The sequence below is a fragment of the Canis lupus genome, chromosome 27 (genome assembly GCF_003254725.2).
Source record: "Canis lupus dingo isolate Sandy chromosome 27, ASM325472v2, whole genome shotgun sequence".
Lineage (NCBI taxonomy): Eukaryota > Metazoa > Chordata > Mammalia > Carnivora > Canidae > Canis > Canis lupus.
The window spans coordinates 25,843,320-25,871,031 of NC_064269.1; the positions used below are offsets into that span (position 1 = coordinate 25,843,320).

Genomic DNA, 27,712 nt, shown 5'->3' on the forward strand with positions numbered 1-27,712 from the left:
TGGCAGGGCAGGTACTTACCCAGGCCACAGGTTCATCCCAGAAAGGGTAATTCAGGATGTGATGAGCTGAGTTAGGAAGGAGCTGATGGGCCTGAGGGTAGGGGGAGAATTAGGGAGGGGCTCTGACAGCTGGGTCAGAGTTTGGACTGAGTATAAACCATTGGAATAATTGTAGATTATTGTATGAGAATGGGCATTTCTGAACCTGGCATTTGAGGACCATGTGTCTCTGTGTTGTTTGAAGCTGGACTTGTGGTAGGCTCTCTCAGAATTCCCCACCATGGATCTGTTTTCTCTTCTATATGTTTACTTGTTCATTTTTTTGTTTTGCCTGCTCCTGTTGGAGTCATAAAACATGGTTATTTAATTCCTAGAAGTTTTGTTCTTTGGGTTGCTTCTCTTGTGTCTTCATACTTTCTGTAGGCATCTCTCTTTCCTCTTCAGTAATAGTGGGAAGAGCACAAGGACCACCTTGCACAACACAGTTGAGAGAAACAAATTATTAAAGTATTGCCCTCTTCAACCCTGCCATTCAGATGGTTCTCCTCTGGATCTCACTCAGGGTCCATGGATGGACTTCAGAATAGTGTAACACATTTTTTTTTGAGGTGACCAACCTCAGGGGTCTCTGTGATTTAACAATGTGAAGAACCACTTTTGTGTCTTTGTTGGGAGGTAGTTGGCTGGGACTGTTCCCTAGAGAAAGAAACACGATACAAACTTCCTTAGTGCCAAATATAGGAGCCTCCAAGGATAGTTGAAGGAGCTGAAGGAGAAAGAGGATCTGGGAAAAGGGAAATGGGTTCAGAGGGAATAGTATGAAGGGTGCCTCATGTTCCCTGCTCTTCCCCCTTTCTTTGGCAGGTTCCTTCTTTGTATTCTCCGTATCCTGATGAATACAGAATTCTGGTTCCCCTTCATGTTACATCTACTGAGTTCCCGCCATTTATCGGGGTCTGTACCAGGTCCTCTCCTGGATTCCTGAATTGAACCTGCGTTGCACAGAGTGGAGTCAGTCCCTTCTTCCATTATGGTATGTTAGGACCATCACTTCCTGTCAGGCTACTTTCAATGCATTTTATTTTCCCCTTTCATCCTTATCTCTATTCTCATTTCCCCTCCTGGAGGCAATTGCTTTAGTGTATTTAACAAATGCTCTTCCAGTCCACATTCTATATATGTTTTAGATACATTCACCCATTCAACAACTACAGTGCACAAGCGTGTGTGCATTCTTAATTCCACTAAGCTTGTGCTTCTGGATGGTCCCCCAGTGACATTCCTACCAGCAGTGTGTGATGGTTTATATCTTCTTATTGAATTCTCATGTTGATCCAGTGAGGGAAGTCAAGTCAATGGATGAAGAGCCTCAGGCTTAGAGAGATTAATCAAATTACCCAAGTTCATATAGTCACGATCCAGGATTTCTGTTATATGTTCATTGTTCTTACCTTCATTACCCAGTACTCCTTGTTCCAGATGGGCAAAGACATTATTATTACTGTTATTTTTAATTATTATTATTGTATTGAATCTTGCATTTATCCATGCCTGGCCTAATGTAGTAGGCCTAGGACCCCCCGTGTGTTATCACCAGTATGTATGAGGGTGTCTAATTAGAGTCCTTAACATTTGAAGGTGAATCATATGGAATAAAACAGTTTTCACTGTCTTTGAGGGCTAGCTGAGAAGCTTGCGTTTTAGTGGATGGTTTTGAGTCTGCACATTTATACAGACTGATAGATTTTCAAAATTTGATTACTTTTGACTGGGTTTCAATATTAAATACTAGGTAATCATATTAGGTCCTGATGGTTTTCTAGGCACTGAGGTAAGTGCTTACAGGCATCATTTCACTTACTCCTCACCACTGTCTTGTCAGTATTCACTTTTACTTCCATTTGACTTCTGTGGAAGCTAAAGCTCTAAGAGGTGAACTAATCTGACCAGAGTCATCCAGGTATGAGGTTGAGGTGAGATTCAACCTGAACAGTCTACCTGCAGAACCTTACTCCTAGCTATTCAACTATGCTGCCTCCTGTGAAGGAAGTTTTCAGAATCCATTCCTCTTGAACTTGAGGATGATTTCTTGTGAATTGGGGTGGTTTAGAGCAGCTATGGGAAGTAAGGGCTAGTGGACAAGAATCTCCAGAGGGAGAAGATTGAAGTTTGAAAATGCCCCCAGGTGTCTTCATTATGCCTGCCTCTGTTCCCTGAAGTGAGAAACTCTGCTTTAGGACATCCTACCTGGATTATAGTGCCTGAGCCTATGCCTTCCAAAAAGTAGGGATTCTCAAACTGGGCATGGGTATTGGTTGTCTATAATCCAAAGCAGCCCAATATTTTTAAACAAGTGTCCTCAAAGGCCAACAACTGTTTACCACTTAGGTGTGGTTCATACCTGCTATGAATGATATGCATTCAAAGTTTCATCACAGTTGTTTTCCCCTTCTCACTATCCATTTTGCTCACCTTCCACAAGGAATGTAATACCATGTTTATCTTTACCTGATCTATATTTATCAAGGTGGCTTGACTACAAAATAGGTATATTAATATCCAGTATATAGGAATTCTGGATAATGGCTTCTTGCAGGTTCTCTTCTCAGTGTGGTCAGTTGTTCAAGAATTATTTATTGAACACCTAACCCACAGTTTGATGGAGGAGACAGGCAGCTGACCTGGAATTTGGATATATTAGGATCAATGGCACCGAGGCAAAGCCTGGTGCTATGAGAGCACATAAGAAGGGCAGCATAAGGGTCAGTGGAGGCTTCCTGGGGAAGTAACTGCTGACCTGGGAACTGAAAGAGAAGTGAGAGTTAGCTAAGTGAAGGGGCCCAGAGGGCATTAGAGGGCAGGGAACAGGGCAAGTGTTGAATTTCTCAGCTGGAGCTGGAACTGGGCAGGGAATGAGGCTGGAGGAATAAGGACAGGTCAGATGATGAAGAAAGGAAAGACTATGAAGAAGGGGCGGTAGGAACCATGGAGGGGATGTGAAGCCTGGTTGTGGGTTAGGGACACTTTAAATAGTGTAGAAAGAATCCATAAGTTAAGAACTGAGCCTCCTTATCTGTCTCATGTGCTTGTTGTTTAGTGATAAGAGCTTTAAGATTGATACACCAATATTTGTATTTTAAACTCTGATGATATATAAAAAGTGGGTCTGTAATTTCATCATGGCCCTCTAGTCCATGAATTAATGTGTCATAACCTATGCTCAAGCACAGCACACACTTTTCACAGCATGTGAAAATCCCATGATACATACAAGCTCTGTTGTGTCTTAATTAGTACGTGAAGCTACATGATTTATGAGATCAAATGGGATTATGTCACGTGGTGTGTAAAAAAGGAGGATTTTGGGATCCTGGGGTGGCTCAGTCAGTTGAGAGTCCAAGTCTCAATACTGGTTCTAGTATTGATCTCAAAGTTGTGAATTTGGGCCATGGGTTGGGCTCCCTGGTGGGCATAGAGCCTACTGAAAAATACAGTTTTGTTTTTTTTTTTAAAGCAGAATGTTGGATGGTCTTTGGTACTTTTTCTCGGGGGGAAAGCACAATTGTTTTTTTTCATGATGTCTTTTGGTGTCAGTTCCTGTGATACTTGGCCTGAACCAACTTACATGTGACTTTTGAGTTTCATTTGGTTGGTTGAACACCAATGTTCAGTATACACTTATTGTTTCCCTAGGCATTATGGAAGGATAACAGATACCAGAAGAAATATGAAGCAGCAACTGTGAAGCTTGAGCAACTCAACCTTCACAGCCCTAACCCAACCTGGCTTAATTCAGCCTCACTGAACCAGATCTAACACTCTTGGATCCCAGATGTTGCTACAGCTCTCTGATCTTTAGAATCTACTTCAATTCCAGCTAGAATGCTGCGTCAAGCTCTTTACAAGTTTGGTCAAAAGCTGGTACACAGACACCCACTGGAACAAAACATTTATGAGTATGAATTTGGTAGAAGCCTGAGCACTCTGGACTTAGTGGTCCTGGGTGTGGGCCGCACAGTGGGGGTTGGTGTGTATTTCCTGCTTGCTGAGGTGGCTAGTAGTCAAGCAGGACCAGCCACTGTGATATGCTTCTTGGTGGCTGGCCTAACTTCATTATTGGCTGGGCTGTGCTATGCAGAGTTTAGCGCCCGGGTTCCGCATCCTGGTTCCGCATATCTCTACTGTTTTGTCACTATAGGCGAACTCTGGGCATTCATCACGGGTTGGAACCTCATCCTCTCCTTTTTTATTGATGCAATCGTGATGATCCGGGCCTGGACCTTAATTTTTGAATACCATTTTGGAAATCAGATCTCTGAGAGCATCTCAGAGCACATTCCCCAAGTCTTAGCAGATAATCTAGTCTACTTTACTATGGTCCTTTGGTTTTTTCTCTTAGAAATTCGAAATCTGGGTTTTCGTGGGTTCTTCATAGTTTTCAAACTGCTCACATTGTTGAAACTTTTGGTTCTCAGTTTTGTCATCATCTCTGGATTCGTTAAGGGGGACCTGCACAACTGGAAGCTCACAGAAGAGGACTATATAAAGGCTGGACTCAGTGACACCTCTAGCTTGGGTCCTCTGGGCTCTGGAGGATTCATGCCTTTTGGCTTCCAGGGGATTCTCCGTGGAGCAGCTACCTGTTTCTATGCTGTTATAGGCTTCAGTGTTCTTGTTACCAGAGTCAAAGAATCGCACAAGCCTGAGCGTTCCATCCCCATGGGCATTGTTATTTCACTGCTCACCTGCAGCTTGGTGTATTTTGGTATCTCTGCAGCACTTACACTTATGGTGCCTTACTACGAGCTCCGACCTGGGAGCACCTTGCCTGAGGCATTTCTCCATATTGGCTGGGGCCTTGCCTTCTATGTTTTAGCTGTTGCAGTTTCCTGTAGTATTTTTGTCAGCATGTATTACAGCTTTGTGTTCCCCATACTTTTAGTGATAAACATGATGGCAGAAGATGGCCTCCTGTTCCCTGTGCTTGCCAGGGTCATCACTGGCACATACACCCACTTAGTGTTCAGGATATTCATTTATGTTATTGTAGTAATCATATTATTCTTCTTTGGACTCGCTGATCTCTTGGACCTCAGGTCAATTGCGACCCTGCTATCTTATTCCCTGGTAGCTTTTTGTGTTCTCATCATCAGGTATCAGCCTGAGAGGAGGAATAAAGAAAACGAAGCAAAGGAGCAAGAAGAGAATGAGCTAAATGAAGCAGAGGTGCAGGAGGAGAGCCTACCTGCAGCAGAGAAGCTAACTCTACAGGGACTATTTTTTCCAGGCAGCCCCACCCCCACTCCACTCTCTGGCCGAGTTGTCTATGTTTGCTCCTCACTGCTTGTTCTGCTGCTGATTGTTCTTTGCCTGGTGCTCGCCCAGTGGCCAGGTTGGCTTTCTGGAGACCCAGGGTGGATCACAGTGGTTGTGCTGCTCCTGGTGCTCATCACTGGGATCACTGGGATCATCTGGAGACAGCCACAGAACTCCACTCCCCTTCACTTCAAGGTACCTGGTCTGCCTCTCCTCCCACTCCTGAGCATTTTTCTGAATGTTTGCCTTATGATGCAGATGACCGCTGGCACCTGGGCCCGATTTGGTGCCTGGATGCTGACTGGGTTTGTTATCTACTTCGCCTATGGGATCCAGCACAGCCTTAAGAGGCCAAACCATAGACCTTGAACTCAGCAGTGCCAGTACATTTTTGGTTTGACATCATCACACCTGAATGCAGTCTGGTTCCCTGCACAGTAATGGGGAGTACTCTTGAGCACATGGGAATCTAGGGCTCCTATGAGATATTGGTGTGAAAATACTAATAGAGCTCCATATTTACGGCAGAGTGAAAGATGAGACTTTGCTCTTTCTCCTTTTTTTTTCTTTCTACGTTTTAATTGTGTCTATACTGTTTACTGACATTTACATAATTAGTATTAGAAGAAGCTGGAAGGCATTTTCCTCTTCTTTGGTTAAATATCCACTAGTGAAGGATGTAGCTGTCTCAGTCAGTATAGCATGATTCTTGTCTGAGTCTGGTGAGTATGATCCCCACAGTGGCTGTAGCGATTAAGAAAATATCCAGTAGCAGAATTACCGGATCACATGGTAGTTCTTTTTAAATTTTTTTGAGGAAATTCCATCCTTTTTCCCATAATGCCTACACCATTAACATTCCTGTTAACAGTTCATGAGGGTTCATTTTTCTCTGTATCTTCGCCAACACTTGCTTTTCTTCTATTTTTGATTTTAGGTAAAGTGATATCTGATTGCAGTTTTAATTTGTATTTCCTTGATGATTAGTGATACAAAGCATCTTTTCATGTGTCCATTGACCATCTGTATGTCTGTTTGGAAAAATATTTAGGTCCTCTGCCTTTTTTTATTTGGATTATTTATTTTGTTGGTATTGCACTGTATATGTTCTTTATGTATTTTGAGTGTCAACCCCTTATTAATTATCACTTGTGAGTATCTTCTCCCAATCAGTAGGTTGCCTCTTTTTGTTGTTGATGGTTTCTTTTTCTGTTGGAAAGAATTTTAGTTACATGATTTTGAAAAGATATATGCACCCTATGTTTATTGCAGCGTTATTTACAATAAGCAGGATATAGAAGCAACCCTTGTATCCCCTGATAGCTGAATCGATAAAGAAGTTGTGAGATATATATATATATATTATATATATATAGTAAGGAAGAATAGAATCTTGCCATTATAACAACATGGATGGATCAGGTGGGTATAATGCTAAAGGAAATATGTCAGTCTGAGAAAAACAAATGCCATATGTATGTTTTCACTGTTATATAGAATTTAAGAAATGAAAAAAAATTAAAAAGAAAAAAGAGAGAATAAAAAAAATCCCATCCCAGACTCCTAAATAGAGGGCCAAACTGATAGTTGCCAGAGGGAAGATGGGTAGGGGAATGAGTGATTTAAATAAAGGGGACTAAGAGAACACTTATCTTGATGAGCACTGAGAAATACATGGAATTGTTGAATTCTTGTATTGTACACGTGTGAGTAATATAAGAACACTGTATGCTCATTATATTCAGTAAAAATAAAAGAAACTAGAAAAAGACCAAAAAAAGATGGCATATGGTCCCTGCACGTAAGAAGCTGATATTCTAATACAAGGTGTAAAGCAAAGCTGTAACACAAAGTAGAAAGTGTTGTCATAAGTAATATACAAATAATGTATTTTGGGAATTCAGAGTAGAAGATGATCATTTGTGGCTGGCACAGTGGTGAGGGTTAATTGGTGAAACTAGAGAAGACTTTGTACAGGAATGGACTTTTAGTTGGCTGTCGTCAGGGATAGGATTTACCACATATGGGCAGCAGGGAGAAGCTGTAGGCAGTGGGAATACCAGGAGGAAAAGCAGAGGAAAACAAAACTGTTCAGAGCACTGAGCAGGCTGTGTAGCCTGAGCCCTGGCTGTGTGAGGGGGCAACAGCGCCATACACAGGTGGATTGCAGCCAGAGCTTTCCTCTGAAGCACAAAGCACTTTGGCCTTGAACCCATTACCCATGCTGAGAACCCCTTTGTTGGTACTTAGGGACATCTGCATTCTTGGACTTTGAAGTTTTTCTACTGCAACAGTAGAAACCTGCTTTGGTCCACCTACTCAGAAAGCACACAGCTGAGAGCCATGTGTCCTGGGTCACGGTCTTGTTTCTACCACTAACTACCAATGTGAACTTGAAAAGTGCTCAGTCCCTCTGCTTGTTTATCTGTAACAGGAGAGATCAGGACTGATAGTTCCTCAAGTCTGTCTACTTAAAGAATTCTAGGATTTCCTCTGGTCCTTCTGTTATTCTCTTAACTAGGTCCCTTTACTGAACATAATCTGTACCTTCTTCCTGCACACATTTCACCACAACCCATTGTTGGAGCTGTAGAAGTCCAATAAATAACATGCCATTCCCCCCACCCCTACCCCATGTTTGGAATCTATTGATAATCATGACACAGAGACAGATGATTGAATCATCAGCTGTAGATGTGCAGCCTATTGCCTTGCTAATCCTGTATCACTACATTAGACAGACTTACTCCTCATCACGAAAACTGCTGAGTATCCCTCACTTGCCATCACAGAAGAGTCTGCTTTAATTAGTTTTTTTTTCCTGTATGAGCAGGTTGGATTTCATGTGTCCAGTGGTCAGGTTTGTTCTGGACAAAATAAGAGAGCTAACAAAAAGTTGAAAGAAGCTAAACTGATATGCTCCATGTTACGTCTTCATTAATCAAAGGTCACAGAGAGCCAGGTGGAGAGAGGCCAGTTGCAGTACTCTGCTTAGTGGTGCTCAGACTTCATGGGGTGCCATGAAACCTGGAGGACTTGTGAAAAGAGATTGCTAGACCACTGTCCCCAGTGTTTGAAATTCAGGAGGTGGAGGTGGAACTCAGAATTTATATTTCTAACAAGTTCCCACGTGATGCTGCTGCGGCTGGTCTAGAGACCACACTTTGAAAACCAAAGATCCAGCTGAAGCCCCTTCATGTGTATAGATGAAGGGAAGGAAACAAGGTGTCCTTTGAACACTTCACCTTCATTTAATGTAACATTTAGATTAAAATGCCATTATTAATTATTTCACAGAGGGAAATCTAAATGAATAATTTCACAATTACATGTATATCAAATGTGTACTTTAAGTATCTTACAGTTATGTCTATTGTACCTGAAGAAATCTGAAATAAAAAATAGCATACCAGTTATCTGTGTATCTTTCTTGTCTTTTTTTTGTTCCTGATTATAGTCATAGGTAAGGAGTATAACCTGTTCACTTCCTAGGGCATCCAGCTGGTGGCCAGGCATACAATGAGCATTTAATAAATTCATGTTAAATTGAATTGAGCCTTACACATTTCCTTGGTACCAAAAATTCTCCTTTCCTTCAGACTAACAGTGTGCTACTTCTCTAAGGCTATCTTCTGGGGGACTTCCTTGACAAACAGCATTTCTCACCATCTAGAACTGTATCCTTACCAAGCAGCTAGATCTGTCCCCAGGCACTTGTAGTTTTGCCTTTGTGTGGCTATGCCTGAGTTCTGGTGACTGTCCTGTCTGTTCCATTACAGTGGAATCATGCTCAGGGCCAGGGATAGGTTCTCCCCTTCCTCTGGACCCAGCGGTAAGCAGAGTGTTCATTCCAAGATCAACAGGGAAAACAAGTCCTGGGGCAGAAGGATGCCTGATATAATGTTCCATGGTCCTGCTCTATCTCTTCCCATGGGATGTGGGAGGGAATGGGAGGAGTGAAATTGATAGAAACCCCAACCTACTCTACCTGACTCCAGGGAGTCCCTGGAGATGAGACTGGCTCCAGTGTGAGCACAACACGCATCCTTCTTGATGCATCAATTTTATGCTTTGGTATAGGAGGGCCAGTGTTTTTCTACTGTAATTATGTATGGGGCCCACGCTGGGAGGGAGGGAGGGAAGCTACTTTCTCACTTGCTGAATTTCTCCTCTTTCGAACAGGAAGTAGGTGGCTGCAGGGAAAATTATTCGAGCCAGGATTACCCATATATTTACCCACGACTTTAGATGCTTCTTTGAGAGACTGGTGCAAAAACCTTGTTAGAGCATCTATGATTCTTTAGGGAAAGAGAATTGATACCCCACATATGGAGAAAAATGGACAAAATAGATATCAATAATTGGATAGGAATGGAGGCATCATTACTCTGGAAGGGAAGGTATGAGTAGAAACTGAGAGAGAGGTATTGGTCAAGAGACACTTCCTGGAGGTGGGTGCTTATGGAGTAATTTGGGAAATAGAAGAGGGGCAGGTGAGTTGGAAAGGAAAAGGGACAGTAATTCTAGGCTACATAGATCCTAAGAGTCATGAAAGATGAGACTCTTGTGAGGGGTGTGTTTTCTCACATTTGAAGGGAATTTATGCTTCAGGTTTTATTGTGTATTGTGCCATGGGGTGTGGTTTCTGACCCAGGAAGGATGAGATATGATTCTCACAGCCATCTGGAGGATAGACAGACAGTGGTTATGGATAGAGAGACTCTTCTTGGGAGAGAGTTGTAGCACCTGCTACAGTCATCTAGATCCCGCTCTTCATAGTGTGGTCCATGGACCAGAAGCATGGGGGTCACCTGGGAGCTTGTTAGAGCTCCTGTTATCGCAGGCCCCAACCCAGACCTCCTGAATCAGAATCTGCATTATTAACAGGCTCCCAAGTGATTTGTATGCTTTTTCAGCTTTGGGAAGCACTGGCCTGAGATGATGCATGACAGGTGTCTGGGCTCAGATGAGCACTATGGCAAGTCTGACAATCTTGGAATTGGGAGTATAGAGGAGGGCGCTAGGCTGTGGAAGTTGAATTTGGGGAAGAGGGAGATAAGTGTGGGGTCTGTGTCCTCTGTCCCCAGGATTCCCACTCCAGTCACTATGCCAGGGTGTGGACTCTGACCACTCTGGGGAAAAAGCCTGTGGTGTCCTCTCTGGGGTCTGTCTGGTCCTCAGGGGCTCCATGTGGTCAAGCGTTGGGTGATGGGGATGGCTGCCAATTCTTTTTTCCCATCCTTAATATGATGGACAGAAAGGGACTGAGGAGGTCATATTAGTCATGCCCCCGCCTCAGAGCTGTATTGTCGCTTCATCAAATGTGTTATAACATGATGATACTAATTGAGAGGCTCTGGAGGTTGGGGGATGAAATAGGAATTCTTAACTATCCATTCTGGAAATTATGATACTTACATCCTCCAAACGCTTTCAGGAGAGACCAGATTTCTACATAAGGGGTTATACACTGGTAGGAACCAAATTAATGCTACTTAAGGGATCATTCGATGATTTTTAATGAATGAACAACAAAAATTTTAAACCCTATAAATAGAGACCTGGCAAGATTGGCAATGGAACAATGGTACCAGGTGGGCATTTAAGAATTTTCTTAGGCTTTTGAGGATTTGTGTACCTCATCCCCAATCAGAATGAGTGATAAATAGAGGTGAGTGTCAAATAAAATAGATTGAGATTGAGCAGAAAGAAGAATTTTCTGAGATTAGAGGGTGACCAGGGGAGATGCGAGGGCACAGGATCTCTAGCCCTGTGCATGACCGTCTCACTGGGGTGTGGAATGCCTCAGATGGGCTCCTGCTCAGAAACAGGGTAATGTACAAAATGAACTCTCAAAATCTTTATTCTCCAAGCATTATCCAGTCAACTTCTTAAATGAGAGGCTGTGGTGGATGTGTGGTGTGTGTAATGTGGTGACACATGGGGATGATGAGTGACAGAAGAAAAACACCGATCTTATTAGAGCACTGAAATCTGCTATCAACTCTCCTAATCCTATGGGACATTAGGGCTCGAATAGAGTTTTAAGTTTACAAGTTCTTCCTCTCCATGCATTTATTTTGTGTCAAGGAGATATTAAAATCTTCTAAGGGGAAGGAATATCCCTTTATGTATTACTTCTATCTCCACAGTCCCAAAATGATGATGATGATGATGATGATGATGATGATGATGATTAAATACCTACATTTGCTAAGTATTCCAAACACTTTCCATCATCACCTACTTAATATAAAGTTGAATGAGGTGACTATTGTTATGCTCATTTTGCAAAAGTTGAATGGAAGGCTCAGAGACGTTATTTGTGCAAAGTGAGTAGTGAAGCTCGGATTTGTACCAAGGTTGAGCAAAATCTTGTGCCTGTAACCCCTGAGCTATACTTTGCAAGGAGTAGTGGCTCAGTGAGGGATAGATGATCATAGAAACTTGATGGCACAGAGATAATTAAAAGATGCGGGATAACTCCAAATGGTGAATAACAAGGAAACAATTCTTGTGTGTTTCATGGCGTGTTAATCAGAGGCACACTTAGTGGCACAAGCAGCTGATACTCACTCTCTCCTTTACCCTCACTGCCCCCCCACCCCCTGCAGGCAGGAGCTTGAAATGGGGGAGAGGCTGGGTGCATATATTCATAAAGCACCTCACTGAGAGTCATGTGTGTGTGCCTAATATATAGACATATGTGTTTAAATTTGAGTGGAAATATCCACCAAAGGTGGGGCACATTTGTGTCGGTATGTCTATAAACACGAGCATATGTTTTAGACTTTTTGGGTATGGGATGTGTGTATGTGCACAAATCCTGAAGTAGTTCAATCAGCACTAAGGTACCAGCCCCTTTCCAGCCCTGTCCATGGTTAGTGTGCTTCCATCAAATCCTGATATTTATTTGGCATTCTCTCTCAAGAAAACTTTAATGAGTTTCCTTTCAGGAAGTTCATGGCCAAGATGCTGGGTTGCTGTGGAGCCCCCATACATCTGCTACAATCAAAAGGGGTTTGCAGAGAAAGAGAAACAGCAGCTGCAAGGCAATGCTCTCCTCTTTTTTACTTTGTAGCCTGATACAAGCTCCCCTTAAAAGTACACCACCCTTGTAAGCAAGGGCCTCTCCTGGAAACCCCTCACGGAAGGTACTAAGAGAAGCCATTTTATTTGCATCTTTGCCTCCAAGTGGGATTCTCTATTTGAGCCATCCAGGAAGAGGAGAATTTAAAATTATACCGATTAAGGATTCTGCAGTGGAGGGATCCCTGGGTGGCGCAGCGGTTTGGCGCCTGCCTTTGGCCCAGGGCGCGATCCTGGAGACCCGGGATCGAGTCCCATGTAGGGCTCCTGGTGCATTGAGCCTGCTTCTCCCTCTGCCTATGTCTCTGCCTCTCTCTCTGTGACTATCATAAATAAATTTAAAAAAAAAATTAAAAAAAGGATTCTGCAGTGGAGATTGTGAGAAACTGGTCATTTGTAAAACGAAATTCATAAAGAAGTAATGGGCTCTGAAAGAAGCAAGGTTGTAAGAGGATTCAATGTTTCTGTTTCCTTCTTTACAAAGCTTGGAGCAAAGCTCCTGGAAGCAGGAGACAAGTGGACCCGTGCGTGGTTTGAAGGCAGAGACACAGCACAGGACCCCCCTCCTCCACCTTCCAAAGCCAGTGCGGGGGCCTGCTTTATGAAGGATTGTTTTAAAGATTTTATTTATTTGTTCATGAGACACACAGAGAGAGAGAGAGAGAGAGAGAGAGAGAGGCAGAGACACAGGTAGAGGGAGAAGCAGGCTCCATGCAGAGAGCGCGATGCGGGACTCGATCCCTGGTCTCCAGGATCAAGCCCTGGGCCGAAGGGGCTAAACCCCTGAGCCACCCGGGCTCCCCCTTTATGAAGGATTTTTATGAGAAACTTTACATCTGACATTTCACAGTATCTCTTGTCCAGAAAATGAGGAAATACAGATATTTATTGACATATAGAGTCAGAAGATCTAGGAAAACTGACTATGGAGATGGCAGAAGTTTCTCCCTTTCCCCAGGCATGCAAATTATCTAACTTAGTTTGTGCCTTTCTGTGTTTTGTGCTCTTCTCAGTAACAAGATTAGGAAATCCTTTCATTGTTAATAAAGAACTACTGGGGGGAGAAAGGAGATGCGAGGCATATAGATGGAGGCACAGAGGGTGCCCTGTCCCATGTGAACTGAACAATAAGATCAGGTGTAAGAGAAGTGAAGATAAATGGACCTTGAGCTGCGACCCAGGTCCTGGCTCCTGTCTTCTCTATTCAAAGCCTGGAGCTTCTACAGTTTTACCTTGAATTTCACTGGTCCTTGCATCTCACTCCCTCATGACGAATAGAAGTTCGATATCCAATGATGCCCAAAGTCAAGAAATCCTTCCCATTAGCTATGTCTTTCCTTGGAATTCCATCTTCCCAATCTCTGACTACTGAAATCCTTCACAATCAGTGGTTCAGTTTAAATATTACCTCCTGCCCACATGTTCCAGGATTACCTACCCTGAAGCAATTTATTTCCTCTGCCCTCCTCTAGTCCTTTGTGTCAGTCTCACCATAGCTGGCTCTCCACACACCTGTTCAGTTGTAGTTACCCTGTGTCTTCGCCTTGTTCTTTACTCATCTGTCAGCTTCTGCGGTGGGGAGACTCTGCCCCATACATATTTATATCCTCTCCACAGGGCTTGACACAGAGCTAAAGACTTGCTAAGATGCTTTCGCATAGTATAAAATAGAGGAAAAGACGCCATGGTGAGAAGATGTAGAAGTAGGGGCATTAGGAATATTGATTATAGATATTATTGTTAACATAGGTTCTCACTGTGATACGTTCAGGAATGGGTCATATATTAGGAAATGTTTCTCTCACCAGTAAATTTATTCCTGCACAAAGTATTCGTCATTCATTCTTTCTCTAATTCAAATACAGAGCTTTTCCGAGTGGGAATAAGACAATAAGCAAGAAAACCAATGTTTAATAATTCCAGAGTGTGAAGAACCCCTGAAGGAAATAAATGGGGTCTTATCATAGACGAACACAAGGAATGTTCTTTAGGTAGAGGTTAGGAGCACCTTACTGCTCACTGTCATGTATCACACTAATGTGATTATGAATTAATTCAATTTCTAACCTGCAACTGTATCAATAACATTGATAATGAGAATAAAAGCCTTCGGACCAGGGTGTGTGTGTCGACCCAGTGTTAGGATTGGTTCCTACTTTGGTCCAAATTCCCGAACTCAAAACAAACAAACAAACAAACAAACAAACCCAACAAATTCCTGAACTCAACACTGCCTTGGGAAGAGGGGAATCAGGGCCCTCCCCTTGCCTCAGGATGGACCCTGACCCCTCCTCTCCAGCTGAGGATTCTGCAAGCAAAACAGGGCTTAAGAGCTTTGATCTTGCTCCAGACTTGGAACAGATCAAGGCAGAGGCCTCTAAAGTAATGCCCCAGGATATGAGGAGCTGGGGAAGAGATGGAGACAGAAGTTCACAGAGAGGCTAATTGCTGTCACAGAGACTCCCTTTCACCTCCCACCTCAGTCTTACTGAGTTCTGGGCTCCTTGGGGCAGCTTGTCAGGCTTTTGGACTTTTGAGAGAGGTAAGATATCTCCTGAGTGACTTTAGAGTCTCCCACCTCTCATCCCCATCATCCATGGATCCCCGCTCCAAGGCTGAAGACAACCCAGGCTGTGAGGAGCAGGCCGTCTGCCAGGATCCCAGCAGCCTCAGCCACCTCTGTCATTACCAGGGTTTTCCTTTAACTACTTGCCTGCCCCTTCCTCCTGGCACCAGTTGGTAGCATTCCTTCCTGTCTCTTGCAGAGCAGTGGTCTCATTAAGAAAGGCTTGGGAGGGGGATCCCTGGGTGGCGCAGCGGTTTGTCACCTGCCTTTGGCCCAGGGCGCGATCCTGGAGACCCGGGATCGAATCCCATGTTGGGCTCCCGGTGCATGGAGCCTGCTTCTCCCTCTGCCTAGGTCTCTGCCTCTCTCTCTCTCTCTGTGACTATCATAAATAAATAAAAATTAAAAAAAAAAAAAAAGAAAGGCTTGGGAGGGCAGCCCAGGTGGCTCAGCGGTTTAGCGCCGGGTTCGGCCCAGGGCGCGACCCTGGAACCTGGGATCGAGTCCCACGTCGGGCTCCCTGCATGGAGCCTGTCTCTCCCTCTGCCTTTGTCTCTGCCTCTCTCTCTCTCTCTGCCTCTCATGAATAAATAAATAAATAATCTTAAAAAAAAAAAAAAAGAAAGGCTTGGGAGTAATCAGAATCTGAGACTGGGACCCGTAACTTTACACCCACTCATCCTTTCCCGACCCTGCCTCCTGTTGGGATAACACGTTTGCATTAGACATACTATAGGTGAACTAAGAACGATCAGTTAATCATGCTGTGGGCTAAGGGAGCTGGCTAAAGCTTGGAGACTACCACGTTGACAGCAGGGGCTGAGGGAGGTCACCTAAGTTTCTGCCAGGATGGGGGCATTCAGGCTGGGGTGCAAGGTGAGTGCTCAGAGATCTGGAGCCCTGGCTGAAGAGGGTTGTGTGTGTGGTTGGTGGGGTGGGGGAACAGTGGCTCGACTCCTGCGGGGGTTGTCCTGGTGTCCTGAGCTGGGCTGGGTGGAGGTGGATGGAGAAGAGGTCACCCCCTCAGCTTAGGGAGGACTCCAGGCTCAGGTCAGTCTTAGAGCATATTCTCTCCAGGTGGCCCAGAGCAGAAGGGAAGAGAATGGGGAGCAGACAGTTCAGACCAGTCCAGCCTCACTCCTGTCCTCTCCCCCTCCCTCACCTCCCATTCCCAGCTTCTCATTGGGGCATTTCACACTCACTACACACCTGCTGTGTGCACAGAGCTCCAAAGTGTTCTCTGGCCTTTCTCAACCCAGACACCACTGCCTTCCCCGTGCAGCTCACAGAGATAGTCAGACTCCTCAGCATCTGGGTTGATGTCCACGGCCAGAAGCCTCCCTGAAGCCTGGGATCCGGAGTGTACATATTTGGGACAAACCACGGAGAAGCTGAAGAAGTGGGGAGAAGGGGAAAGTTGGGAGAGAGCCTCACAGTTTTCGGGGACAATATGATTACTTGCAGCAGCAAGAAGGATTAAAGCAAGAGGAGAGGAAGAACTTCCCTTGAGCAGACAGCGCTGCTTGTTTTCTGAAGCACAAATCCTGGACCTGATACAGGGAGGAACAGGGTGAAAAGAGACCCTTAGAGGGATATTGTCTCCCCAGGAGTGTTGGGGTTCAACAAGGTGTGGCGGGGGAAGGAGAGACCACACAGAGCAAACCGGCAGAAAACAAGGTGACACTCTGTGGGGATCTTGGCTTCCAGGTGGAGGCGCCAGGCCTGTCCTGCACACACAGGGTCGCTGCTAAACCAGGAGCCCTCAGCTGGGCTCTCAGACCTCAGTGATCTGCGTGGAGGAAAGACTGAGTCTGAGCAGGGTCCTTCTCTCCCACAAACCTGCCCTGGGCGCGAGGGGGCGTCTCCCTCCAGATGGATTGGAGGCCGAGGTGGTGGGGCGACCCGAGGGGGTCACCTGTGGCTCTGTCTTCTCCTGAGACGGACTGGCTTTGGGGTGACCGGGTCATTAGGCCTTTCCAATGTCCCCGGGCTGTCAAGGGTGCCTTAGGACAGGGGGCAGGATGGAAGTGAGGGCTGACCCGTCCCCTCCCTCTGAGGCCACTGACAAGGGGGCGGGGCTGTGCTTAGTGGGCAGGGCTTACCCAGGTGGACTCACTGCCTTGTAGGTATACCTTGGTTTTGGAGTTCTGCGCAGCGCCCCCCATCACTTGCTGATGAGGAGATGTCTTTTCAGCTCTCTAACACCTGACCAGGTCTGTCCTCAGGAAGGGAGGAGGGGACGACAGTCAGAGGACAGGAGGAGAGAAGGGGGCTAATGTCCTTCCTTCCACTGGGCTCTGAGCCTGCCCTACTCCCTAGATTCCTAAGGGTGGAGGAGGTGTGAAAGCAGATGTAGAAATGACAAGAAATGGGGCAATGTGGTAGGATGCAGCAGGTTGGAGAGATGGAGGTAATGGGAAGGTGGAGCCCACTGGGAGGTGGGGATGTCTGGGGAGGTGAGCCAGGAGGGGAGGGAGGCAATCTGGGTGGGGTGGGAGGTTGTCCAGGTGGGAGGGGACTGGATGGGAGGTGGGCAGGGGAGGGGTCAGAGGGATTGGGGGCCTGCATTTGGGAAGTTGGAGGCACCAGGATGGGGTAGTGCCAGGGAAACTCAGAGATGTTCAAGCAGGCCAGCTGTCTAGAAGGAGCCCTGGAGGAGGATCCCACTGGGAGGAGGGCAGACAGCAGCTCACAAGGAGTCAGAGCCTGGGAGGCTGCAGGGAGTAAAGGCTGTGGCAGGGAAAGCAAAGTTGTTTGTGGGTCCATGGAGCATCCCAGGAAAGTGAGGGTAGGACCTCAGAGTCACTTCCCATTCAGGCTGAGCCATGACTCTGCAGGGGAGCTGTGGAGGCCTCCTGAGCAGCAGGGGTAGGGGTAGGATCCCCACCCCCTTTCCTTATCCTGGGTCCCTTCTACCCACTCTCTCCTTGTCCATACTCTCTCCTGGATATTCAAGATCTTTAGAGCCTAGAGGACTGGGCTGTGGATCATTAGACCAAAGGAATAGGGTGGTGTGTATATATGGACAAGTGTGACAAGTGTATGAGTGTGTGTAGGTCTGGAGGTGCAGGTGGTCTGTTTGAGGGGATGTGTCTTTGTGTTGTGTACATGTGAGAAGTTTATAACATATAGGTGTGGTATGTGTGTATTTGAGGTTAAGTGTCTATGTGTATGTAGGAGTGTGAGCATCGGTGCATGTGCACATGGATGGATGCAGGTGCCTGTGTGCATGTGTGTGCTGTCCCAGGGGCTCCTGGAGACTCATACCAGAACATGTGACTGATTTAATTTGTGCACATTTCCAGCAGGGTTGAGGCTGTGCTAGGGGGTGGGGGGAGGAGGAGCCAGAAGAGGGAGGCTGTGAGTCCTGGGGTGGAGATGGGAGCCTGAGCAGGGGGTGCCTCTGCCCTGCCAGGCACAGGGGGAGGGCATCAGGGTCCCGGGTCTGAGGCTGGGTGCAGACTGGGGCCTGAGGCCTGCACTCAGGGCTGCATGGGAAGGGCTCAGAGGCCCAGCTCTGACCAGGGAAGGCTATAAAGAGGGGGGCTAGGGTAGGAGGGAGGCCAAGGGGTCCAGGCCTAGACCAGGGGGTCCAGGCCTGCTCTCTCCCTGCCCCCACCCCAGGATCTGGGAATGAGGGCACCAGGCTGCAGGTCCTAACTCTAGGCTCTCCTCATTCTGCCTGAGGGCCTTAGGGTCCCCAGGAGTCCTTGTGTGCCACCTTCTGAGGCTGGGATGACCCTAATCGCAGTGGAAATTTCTGTCCCTAGTCAGTACTACTCAGGTCCAGAACAAGTGTTTGCTCCCTGGAGGCCCTTGGTATAAATTCTTGCTGAATATCATACAAGGTGGGCCCTCAGACCCCTTGTGCTGGGAAGTTCTTACTGAGTCTAACTCAAATCCCCTTGTGGCACTTCCAGTCCAATCCACTGAAGCTGAGTTTGTCAAGTTGGACCCACACCCCACCCTCCAGCATGGAAGTGGTTTCTTCTGGATAGGGACATGGGTCAGAGTGTAGGGACCCTGAGAGGAGAGGATGTGGGGTAAAGCCTGGTGGGTCGCAGGGGGTCAGACCTTTCCTGGGCCGGAGGCCCTGATGAGCAGGGCAGATCCAGAGCAGGGAGCTCAGAGACCACCAGGAGCAGCACTCCCACCTGCAGACAGGAGCCGAGGCCCCCGGGGTGGGAACACTCAGTGTCCCCTGCTCGGTGATGGCCGCCTCAGGCAAACAGGCCCCGACCCTGGTCCAGGAGTCCTTCATGTGCCCCAACTGGAGGCCCCTAGACTCTGTCCTCTTCTATTGGCTTTATGGGACGGGAAGAGGGGACGAGTACTCCAGCTAGACTGGGGTACTCTCCCCCCTTCCTCCACCTCCAGTGACTCCTGCCCAGCCTTCGCAGCTGGGCTTCAGGGCCTCCTGCCCACTGACACCTGTCCCTGGTCCTTCCCGCCCTCCCTCCACAGGCTCCCTGCATCTGGTCTCTTAGCTCCCCCTGGCAGCCTCCTGCCCCCTCTTGGCCTTATAGCCTGTCCCCACTCTGAGCCAGACCAGCCTCTCAGCTCCTTGCAAACTCGCCCCATCGTCTCCTCTGGGAAGTCTTGCGGGATTAATTCCTCTGGTTCTGGACCCCACACTGTTTCTATCTGAACCACTGCCAGGGTACCTGCAGGCCTGTCCTGTTCCTCTGTCTTCTCCTTCCTGGCTGTGTGCCTGGTCCCTGCTCCCCCTCTGTCCTCACCCCCTCTACATACAGCTGTGCCCCCATAGGCAGGGCTGGGTTTCCCCTCGACCCCCTCTAGGCACCAGGAGGACCAGGACTGCCCTGGACAATTGCCTGGGCCCCTCCCCATGTTCTGTGTTAAAGGAATAGCAGAGAAGATGGTGTCCAGCGGGGCTCATTCCGAGGGGGGGCAGTATGGACCCCTTATTGGGGTGTAGGCCTACCCGACCCCCCCATCCTCCTGTCCTTGTCTGCCTCTGACCCAGTGCACAGGCCTGTGGAGACGGAGGCCCTTGACCCCCTGGGACGCTGGCCTGGGGTGGGGAGCAGCAGGCAGGCCCACTGACATTTCTCAATCTGGGCCTCAGCTGCCCCTGCACACCTGCTTCCTGGTTGGGGCTCTGCACACCTGTGCTCTCCCAGGCTCCTCTTCCAGGCTCCCTTCCTTCCTCCCCTCCCTCCTCATGCAGCCCACCTGTCCCCACTGCCTGGGCTCCTTCAGCCCACTCTGCCTCTCCTGAGACCCTTGGGGTTGGCCTGCTGCCTGGAGAGGAGGGTGAGTGGTGGTGATGCAGGTGGAGGGGAGGGGCCTGGCTCTGGGGAGGCATCACCCTAGTTTGAGGACTGTCTCTGTGTGGGTTGCTCCCTTGTGGCCTTCCCAAGAGCTGCAGGATGGGGGTCCCTGTGCTGAGATGGGTGGGGGAGGGTGTCTTCTGTGCCTGTTGGAGGAGGGGAGCAGGCCTCAAGGACCCTGGAGGCTTCCTCAGGGAGCCTTTCAGTTCCTGGGTGACAGGGGAGTAGAGACCTGGGGGGAGAGCCAATCAGCAAGGACACATCTACAGTGGGACATTGAAACTCTGTAAGTGACCTACCTCCTAGTCAAATTCTCCCTCCCCAAAAGAGCCCTAAAGGGAAACAATGTGAAACTACAGCAAGAGGAGCTGACATCTGACCTGAGAGGAACTTCCCAGGCAATCCCGAAGTGCATTTGGGCGCCACTGCTTCTGACAGGTGCACAGCTTTTGCAAAGCTCCCCAGTTTCCCAGTAGGTTGCCCCACCTCCCCCAGATGACTTGGCCCCATGCTCGGCTCAGGGGGCCTATGCAGAGAAGCCCAGGGTCCTCCCCGTCCCTACTGCAGCCTGTGTGTGGCGATGGCCAAGATGCTACTGTGGGAAGTCCCTTCTCTGGTCTCCCTGCAGTCCTTCCTGTGCGCTGGGAATGGGGGGATCCGCCAACCAGCTAGAAGAACTGCAGGTGGGAAGGTGGCTAGAGGACAACAATCTGTGTGAGGAAGGTCCTGGGGGAGGGCTGTTGTGCCTCACTTTCTCCACCACTCCCCCTCCTCTTCCTTGCCCCATGGGCCCGGGGAGATGAAGGCGATGGCACAGGAGCTCACACACTGGAGAACGGTCTCTGCTTGGGCTTCAGGCCTCACAGGTGCTGGGGAAATACAGCTGAGTCCCAGTCATGGCCCTTGTTCTCTGCTGTGGATGGGTCTCTAGGGGAGGGCAGATGGGGCGGGGTCGGAGTCCATCATCCTGAGGCCCTTTGAAGCCCTTTCCGTTCCTGGCACCCACATTCCAGTTCCTCAGCAGCCCTCAGGATGGTATCTCTTCCTCCACCCCCACGCCCAGTCCAGAGTGGACAAGGAGGCACATGGGGGGCGGGAGGAGGGTTTGGTCTGTTCAGGTTCCTCTGTGGGATGAAAGTAGGAATAAGGTGTTTGAAAGCCCGGCAGGTTTCTCTGGTCTTCTTCTAGAATGAAGGGGTCCTGGACTGGGGAAAGGCAGGGAGATCATGTGGAGGGAGCTGTGGGGAAGGGGTGGGGGGCCCTCCTATCTGCGCCCATTCAGCCCATCAGCTCAGGAGTTTGCACCTGTGCTCCCTGCCCCAAGTGTCTCCATTCCACTGAGGCAGTGCAGTCAGTGCAGCTGCCATCCCCTAGGGCAGCTCTTCAGCTCCAAGGAGAGGTGGGGGGAGGGAAGGACGAGCCAGGACCCGGGGTCACACTCACACCAGAACCTTCCAGTGGAGAGTCAAGGGATCAGGACAGAGCTGCTCCTGCTCTGCTTTAGGATTTCTTCCCTGTCCCCCCCCCCCCCCGCCACCTTCTCTCTCTTCAGTGCTCATTTCCAAGGTGACCCAGCTACTGAGGTTAGAAGGGGACCTGTGACAGCAGGAAGGATCTGGAGCAGGGGCAGGTGGGTCAGAGATGGAGGGGAGAAGGAGGGGCAGGAAGGGCTTGAGAGAGAGGATCCCTGGGAAGAGGGGGCTCAGCACCCTGGGTGTCCCCTCAGCTCCATGTGTCCAGGGCTGTGGTGGGAGGGACCGGATTAGAGCAGGGAAAGTGCTTCCCTGTGTGCAGCTTCCAGGAGCCCCTGGACACACAGGGCACAGAGCAAATGAGGGATGGAGAGAAGCTCCTCTGGCAGCTCAGGAGGGAGGAGCAGAGGGCAGGGCTGGGGGAGTCTGAGGAGCAGAGGGTGTGGGTGCCGAGGCCGGGTGTGCACAGCAGGCGTGTGCGGCCCGCGGGTCTGTGCTGCGGGGTTCACAGTCCTTGTGCCCAGTTCTGTGTGTGAGCAGGTATCACCCGGGGCAGGGGTGGCTGTGACATCAGGTTATCGGAGCCCAGGGCTGCGAGCTGCCTTCCCACTGGGCCTACAGGGTGTGCTTTGCTTTTAGGAGCAGCTGTGGGCGCCCAGGGAAGACCCCTGGGTTGGGAATGGAGCCCGCGTGGGCTCCAGGGCTGGCTCTAGTGACCAGCGGGGCCCCTGGAGGCATCACCTCTGGGAGCTGCGCTGCCACCTGCTGTCCAAGCATAAAGGAAAAGCCAGGTGGCCCTTGTGTGCCAGCAGCCCCAGGGCTGGGGCCAGGAAGGGAAGGGGCTGCCGCGGGGGTCAGGGACGCCGGTGGGGAGGGCGGCAGGAGGGCTTCCCTGAACTCGGAACTGCCTGGGTTCTCGCTGGAGCCCCGACTCCCCAGGCTGGGCGGCCCCCCCTCTCTCAGCGCCCAGGGCCCAGGGCGGGCTGTGCGGGGAGCGCCCTTCTCTGCCGCCCTCTGCTGGCCGCGGAGCGCGTCGCAGGCCGCTGCGGAGAAGGTGCCCCTCAAGTCCCCAGGGCTGGGTCCCTCCCCCCTGGTGGAAATTGCATTTATGAGGAGAAGCAAACTTGACTGTTCCCCTGCATCTCCCGGATCCCGCCCTGGCCCCTGCTTCCCAGGGGCAGTCAGGAGCTCCTTAAGGCTGAGAAAGTCTTCCTGAGATTTCAACCCCTTTGTCATTGCCTAAGTTTTCATTTCTTCCTATTGGGAATGTGCTGTGAGGACAAAGGGCTGAGATCAAGATATTGAGGAATGAGACCAATTTCTGCTCGTCCTTGGGATCCATCTAGAATTTCACCTTAAGAAGGTCATTGAAAGGTTGCAAGGAATGATGGCAGAGGTAGTGACATTCCTGGAGAACATGGGTCTGGAGCCGACCAGGCATGATGAGTCTGGGCTTCTGTGCATTTGCCCCTGAGCTCAGCCCATCAGCCTCAGCAGGGAGACGGATGGGCAGGAGCCAGGAGGCAGGAGGCAGGGATGCTGGAGGAGATGGCAGATGGACAGATGCTGACAGGACTCCTTATCTCTAGCTCTGGAACCCCCTCCCCACCAGGCTGCCCTGGGCCCTCCCCTTCTAGTGCTCAGGGCTCATTAGGGACTGCCTGTCTTTGGGAGACACCAAGGAGGCCAAGTTGCATTGGGTGTGCAGGGGGGAGAGGAGGGAAGGGAACCCAGATAAATGAGGGAGGAGGAAGGTTTGGGATGCCTGGGATGTGAGCTGGGGTCCCCTGATCCCTGGGGCGCGGCAGGCTTGGCAGGGACACTGTGCTGGGCACACATACTGAGGTGCTGGGGGTGAGGGAGTGGGGGTGGGGTGGGAAGGGATATGAAAGGGATTGAGTTTCACTGATTTGGGGCTTATTGTGGGAGACCTGGTGCAATAGGAGCCACTGACTTTATGAAGAGCTTCCTATGTACACAGAGGGGTTACAAGTGCCATGCTGGGATAAAAGAGGGACACACATATTTCTGTTCCCATTTCCTTATTTGGAGACCTCACACATGTCCTTGGTTTCTCCAGGTGTGACTATCTGTGGTGCAAGGAGCTGCTGGGTTGTTCCTGCCCAGGGTGCAGAGCCAGAGCTCCCAGGTTTTCTGTTCTGCACACCCCGGTACTCCTCTGCCAAAGCACTTCCAGTGCTGTCTTGCCTCTCCTCACGTCTCTAATATGCTCCAGATATATAGATACCTGGTCAAGGGGAGCTGAAATGCCCTCCCAGTATTTCCTGTGGATCTCAGTGGATGGACTGGGAAAGGCCAGATCAAACCTTAAGGTGGGAGGAGAACTGCATTCGGAGTCGTGGAGAATGTTCTGAGAGGAGCAGGATGTTGCAGTAGGATTCCAACCTGCATCCTAATCCACCGGCCATCTACCTGCCACACAAATGGCTTCCAGGCACAGTTCCTCTGTGCTCTACAAGCCAGCCCACCCCTGCATGTAGGGGGCAGTTGTGGGGGGGGGGGCAGGCCGAGAAGGAGGATATGGCTATAGGGACGGGGACAGAAAGGACCAGGATATTCATGCCCAGACCAACAGATGAGACCAATACGACGGAGCTGGTCCCAGGACCTGGTGGGTCCTATAGACCCAGACACAGAATCACCAGAGACACAGTGGACTGTGGGACAGAGACACAGGGGGATAGAGCCAGACACAGGAGAAAGGAAAGAGAGGAGCCTCCATGGACCAGAGCAGAAGATCATGACAGACACAGAAATACCCCGAGGCCAGAGATAACAGAGACAGACATGGACTCAGAGACAGGAGAGGGACCTAGGCTCAGGGGGTGGGAAAGCCATGGACCCAGAGCCAAAGGCAGATCCCTGGACAGGGGGGACAGGGTTATGAGACTCCAGAGAAGGCCCACAGGGAGGGAGGGAGAGGGAGACAGAGGAGGGCGAGGAGGAGGTGGGGGCAGGGGAGAGGCAGGGAGAAGGGGCAGGGAGAGGCAGCAGAGGGTGGGGTGCAGGCTCTGAGCCAAGGGCTCTGCTGGCCTCCCAGGTCCTGGGGCTGTGGTGGGAGGAGGGGCTTGTGTGTGTGTGTGTGTGTGTGTGTGTGTGTGTGTGTGTGACAGGACCCCAGCAGGCAGGAGCTCTAGTCACAATGCCAGAGTCCTGTGGTGCTGAAGGTGCCCCTGTCCCCCTCCCTCTGCAGCCCCTGCTCTGAGCAGAGGGGGGCAGGGAGAGACACCAGATGCAAGTCAGAGACAGTCTGAGCTGGAAAAGAAGTGGCAGCGCCACCTCCCCCACACCCCGAGATCAGAGGGAGAGGACCTGAGAGTGGGGAAGGGACAGAGGACTGAGGGGGACAGGGCTGGAGCAGGACACCTGTGGGAGGCAGGGGTTCAAGAGACGCAGGGGGGCTGGGGGAGTCAGGGCTGTGGGGAAGCAGGTCAGGGGCAGGGGGGAGGCCAGCAGGGCTCCTGTGTCCCCAGAGACCTGGGCTGGGTGGACACAACCCTGTGCTGAGGTGGGGAGGCCGGCAGGGCTGCTTCTAGGCTGACCCTGTCCCTCTGCCCTGTTTTCCGTACAGTGAGCCTGTCCCCTGCCTGCCACCTGCTTCCCAGTGGTGGTGTCACCTGTCCCTGCAGGAGCCTGGCTCCTGTGGCCTCCTCTGTGGGGATGGCCCTCACAGCCTGCAGGGCCGCCCTGAGCGTCCTCACCAGGGGCCCGTGTGTCCTCCGGGGCGGATCTCAGTGTTGAGGATCGCCTAGTGCTCTCTGAGGCTGGGGGAGAAGGGAGGACCCAGCCGGGGGCAGGATTTCCAGAGAAAAACCAGGTGGATGTGGGAGACACAGTGGAGGATGTGCCTCCTCCCACATGGCTCTGAGAGGTCATTGTGAGGGAGAAGCTCCCAGCATGTGACAGAGGGGACATTCCTGGTGGCTGCTGGAGCCCCAGTCACCTCTCTTGCTTCTGAAGCAGGAAGAGCAAACCCTCACCAGGCGGAGACAGCTGGGCTGGCCTGGGGTAAACAGCTGGATTGGGGACCCGGCATGAAGGGGACAGGGTGGGGGGCGGATGTTCACAGTCAGGCAGGGTCTCCGAGGTTGCTAGGGTTGGGAGTGAGGCCCACGGAGGGAGCCCTGGGATGTGCTGGGCCGTGATGCGCTCGTGCACAGGTGTCTGCAGAGGTGTGTGCCCCAGTTAGTGTGTCTTCTGAGCGTTGGTGTACGTGTGTTTATGTTGGGGGGAGACTTATTCAGGTGACATCGTGTTAAGAAGCTTTGTGTCCCGATTCCCTGTCTTTCCCTGTGTGTGTTGATGGCATGTTGGTCTCTCTGAGCAAGGTCTGTTCCTTTGTGGGACTCCTTGTGGTCACCTGCGAATGGGTCTCAGTTGCATTTTGTGTTTTAGTTGTGGTGGAAGGAAAGCATGTATGCAGGTGTGCAAGGGTCTGTGTGTGCGCACATGTGTCCGCAGGGGGAGAACAGTCTGCAGAGCCCTGGCTGCCCCCGCATCACCTCCTGCTCTCCCTCCACTGGGTAGATCTGCCCCCGCTGAGGGCCTGACAAGGGGGCAAACAGCACAGTGGCAAAGTGCTCTGCCCACAGAGACCAGCACCGGGTAAACCTGTGCAGACGCTCCCTGCAGGGGAGGAACCCGGACGTAGGCCTCAGGGCCCCAGACGCACACCCAGGCCTGCAGGCACAGGCTGTTCACCAGAGCAGGTGCACTCACTCATACACACACACACACACACACACACACACACTCAGGCACCCACAGGCCTGCCCCACACAGAAGGACACACACTCACTGGTCATAATAGGGGGTGCCTGCCAGGGTTTGGGGTGGTGGGGTGGGGGCACACCCAGCCTCAGAGCCAAACACCAGACACTTGTTGCTTTTGTCTTGGATAGCGTGGGAGAGAAAGAGGGAGAGAGAGAGAGAGAGACTCCTTCACTGCTTCCCAGTCCTGCCACCTCACCCCCTTCTCTAATTCCTTGAGGCTACTCTCACACCCCCTCTGAGCACTGCCCCTACCCCTGGTCCCTCCCCTCAGTCCCTTGTCTCCTCCATGCTCTCTCCCTCCCTCCTGCTTCCATCCTTTCCTTGGACTCTAACTTTCCTCCTCCTGCCCCCATCTAGGCTCCTGCCCTGGCGCCCTAGACCCTGTAGCCCTGTTTCTCCACAGTATCACCCTTCTGCTCTGTCTACACCCGCCTTGGCCTCTCCCTGCAAGTCCTCCTTCTGCCCTCCCAGCCTCTGGCTTCTGCTGCTGCCACCTCTGTCACCTGTACTCATGGGTGTGTTTCTGTCTTGCTTCTTTCTAGCACTGTCCCTTCTCCGCTGGGGTGCAGGTGTGCTCGCTGGGCTTTGCCCCTGCCCCTTCCATGGGGGCTCTCCTGCCCCCCCCCGCCCAGAGCTCCAGTGTGGCCTGTGTCTCCTGCCCTCCCTATGTTGAAGCTGCAGGCATGGCCTTTGGCTCACAGGCTGTGTCATCCCTCTGGTGTGGGATGGAGGTGGGGAAGCAAGAGGTCTGGGGCTGAGTTTGATCCCTGCCCTGTTCCTCCTGGTGTAGCCTCCTCACCTGGACTCACTCACCTGTAACAGGTGGGGAATACCTGTCAGGGCTGCAGGAAATTCTTCCAGGGTCTATAGTGAGCATCAGCGCTGTGGTAGGAATGCCACAGAGGAGCACAGTGTGTGCTCAGTAAATGTGCCCTTCCTCACTCTGCTCCCCTGGGCCTTAGCCTGGAGTCCAAAAAGTCTGTAGAAGGGAGAAGAGTGAGAGTAATAGACTGTGTAAGTCCAAACTGACTATCAGGGATTGCATATGGTTCAGCCTAACAAAGGCTCTAAGCTCTGAGCACAGGAAATGCCCTTGAGTGTGCACAAGAAGGGAGGAGGGGGCAGGATGGAACCACGGGACACAGGAAACCAAATCCAATTTGAATGAGCCAGTTCACACG

The 27,712-nt window shown here is 50.3% G+C and overlaps 2 protein-coding genes and 1 long non-coding RNA gene across 9 annotated transcripts in view; all 3 read left to right on the forward strand.

The window, feature by feature from the left end:
• The window catches only part of LOC112665665 (cationic amino acid transporter 3-like), a 67,228-nt gene extending 59,089 nt beyond the window's left edge, over positions 1-8,139 (forward strand). For 2 of the 5 annotated variants that reach the window (XM_049102256.1, XM_049102258.1), the window contains exon 2: positions 3,694-8,139. In XM_049102256.1, coding sequence (XP_048958213.1) covers positions 3,883-5,685 — 1,803 coding nt within the window. In that variant the 5' untranslated portion in view covers positions 3,694-3,882 and the 3' untranslated portion in view covers positions 5,686-8,139. Of the gene's footprint in view, positions 1-894; positions 1,034-3,693 lie in introns of those variants that run through there. The other 3 variants (XM_049102255.1, XM_049102254.1, XM_035707613.2) reach the window with 2 other exon arrangements.
• LOC112665499 (cationic amino acid transporter 3-like) overlaps positions 1-27,712 on the forward strand; it is a 116,461-nt gene that overhangs the window by 59,089 nt on the left and 29,660 nt on the right. The window lies entirely within an intron of this gene.
• The window catches only part of LOC125753786 (uncharacterized), a 93,457-nt gene that overhangs the window by 35,317 nt on the left and 30,428 nt on the right, over positions 1-27,712 (forward strand). The gene's annotated exons all lie outside the window — the stretch shown is intronic.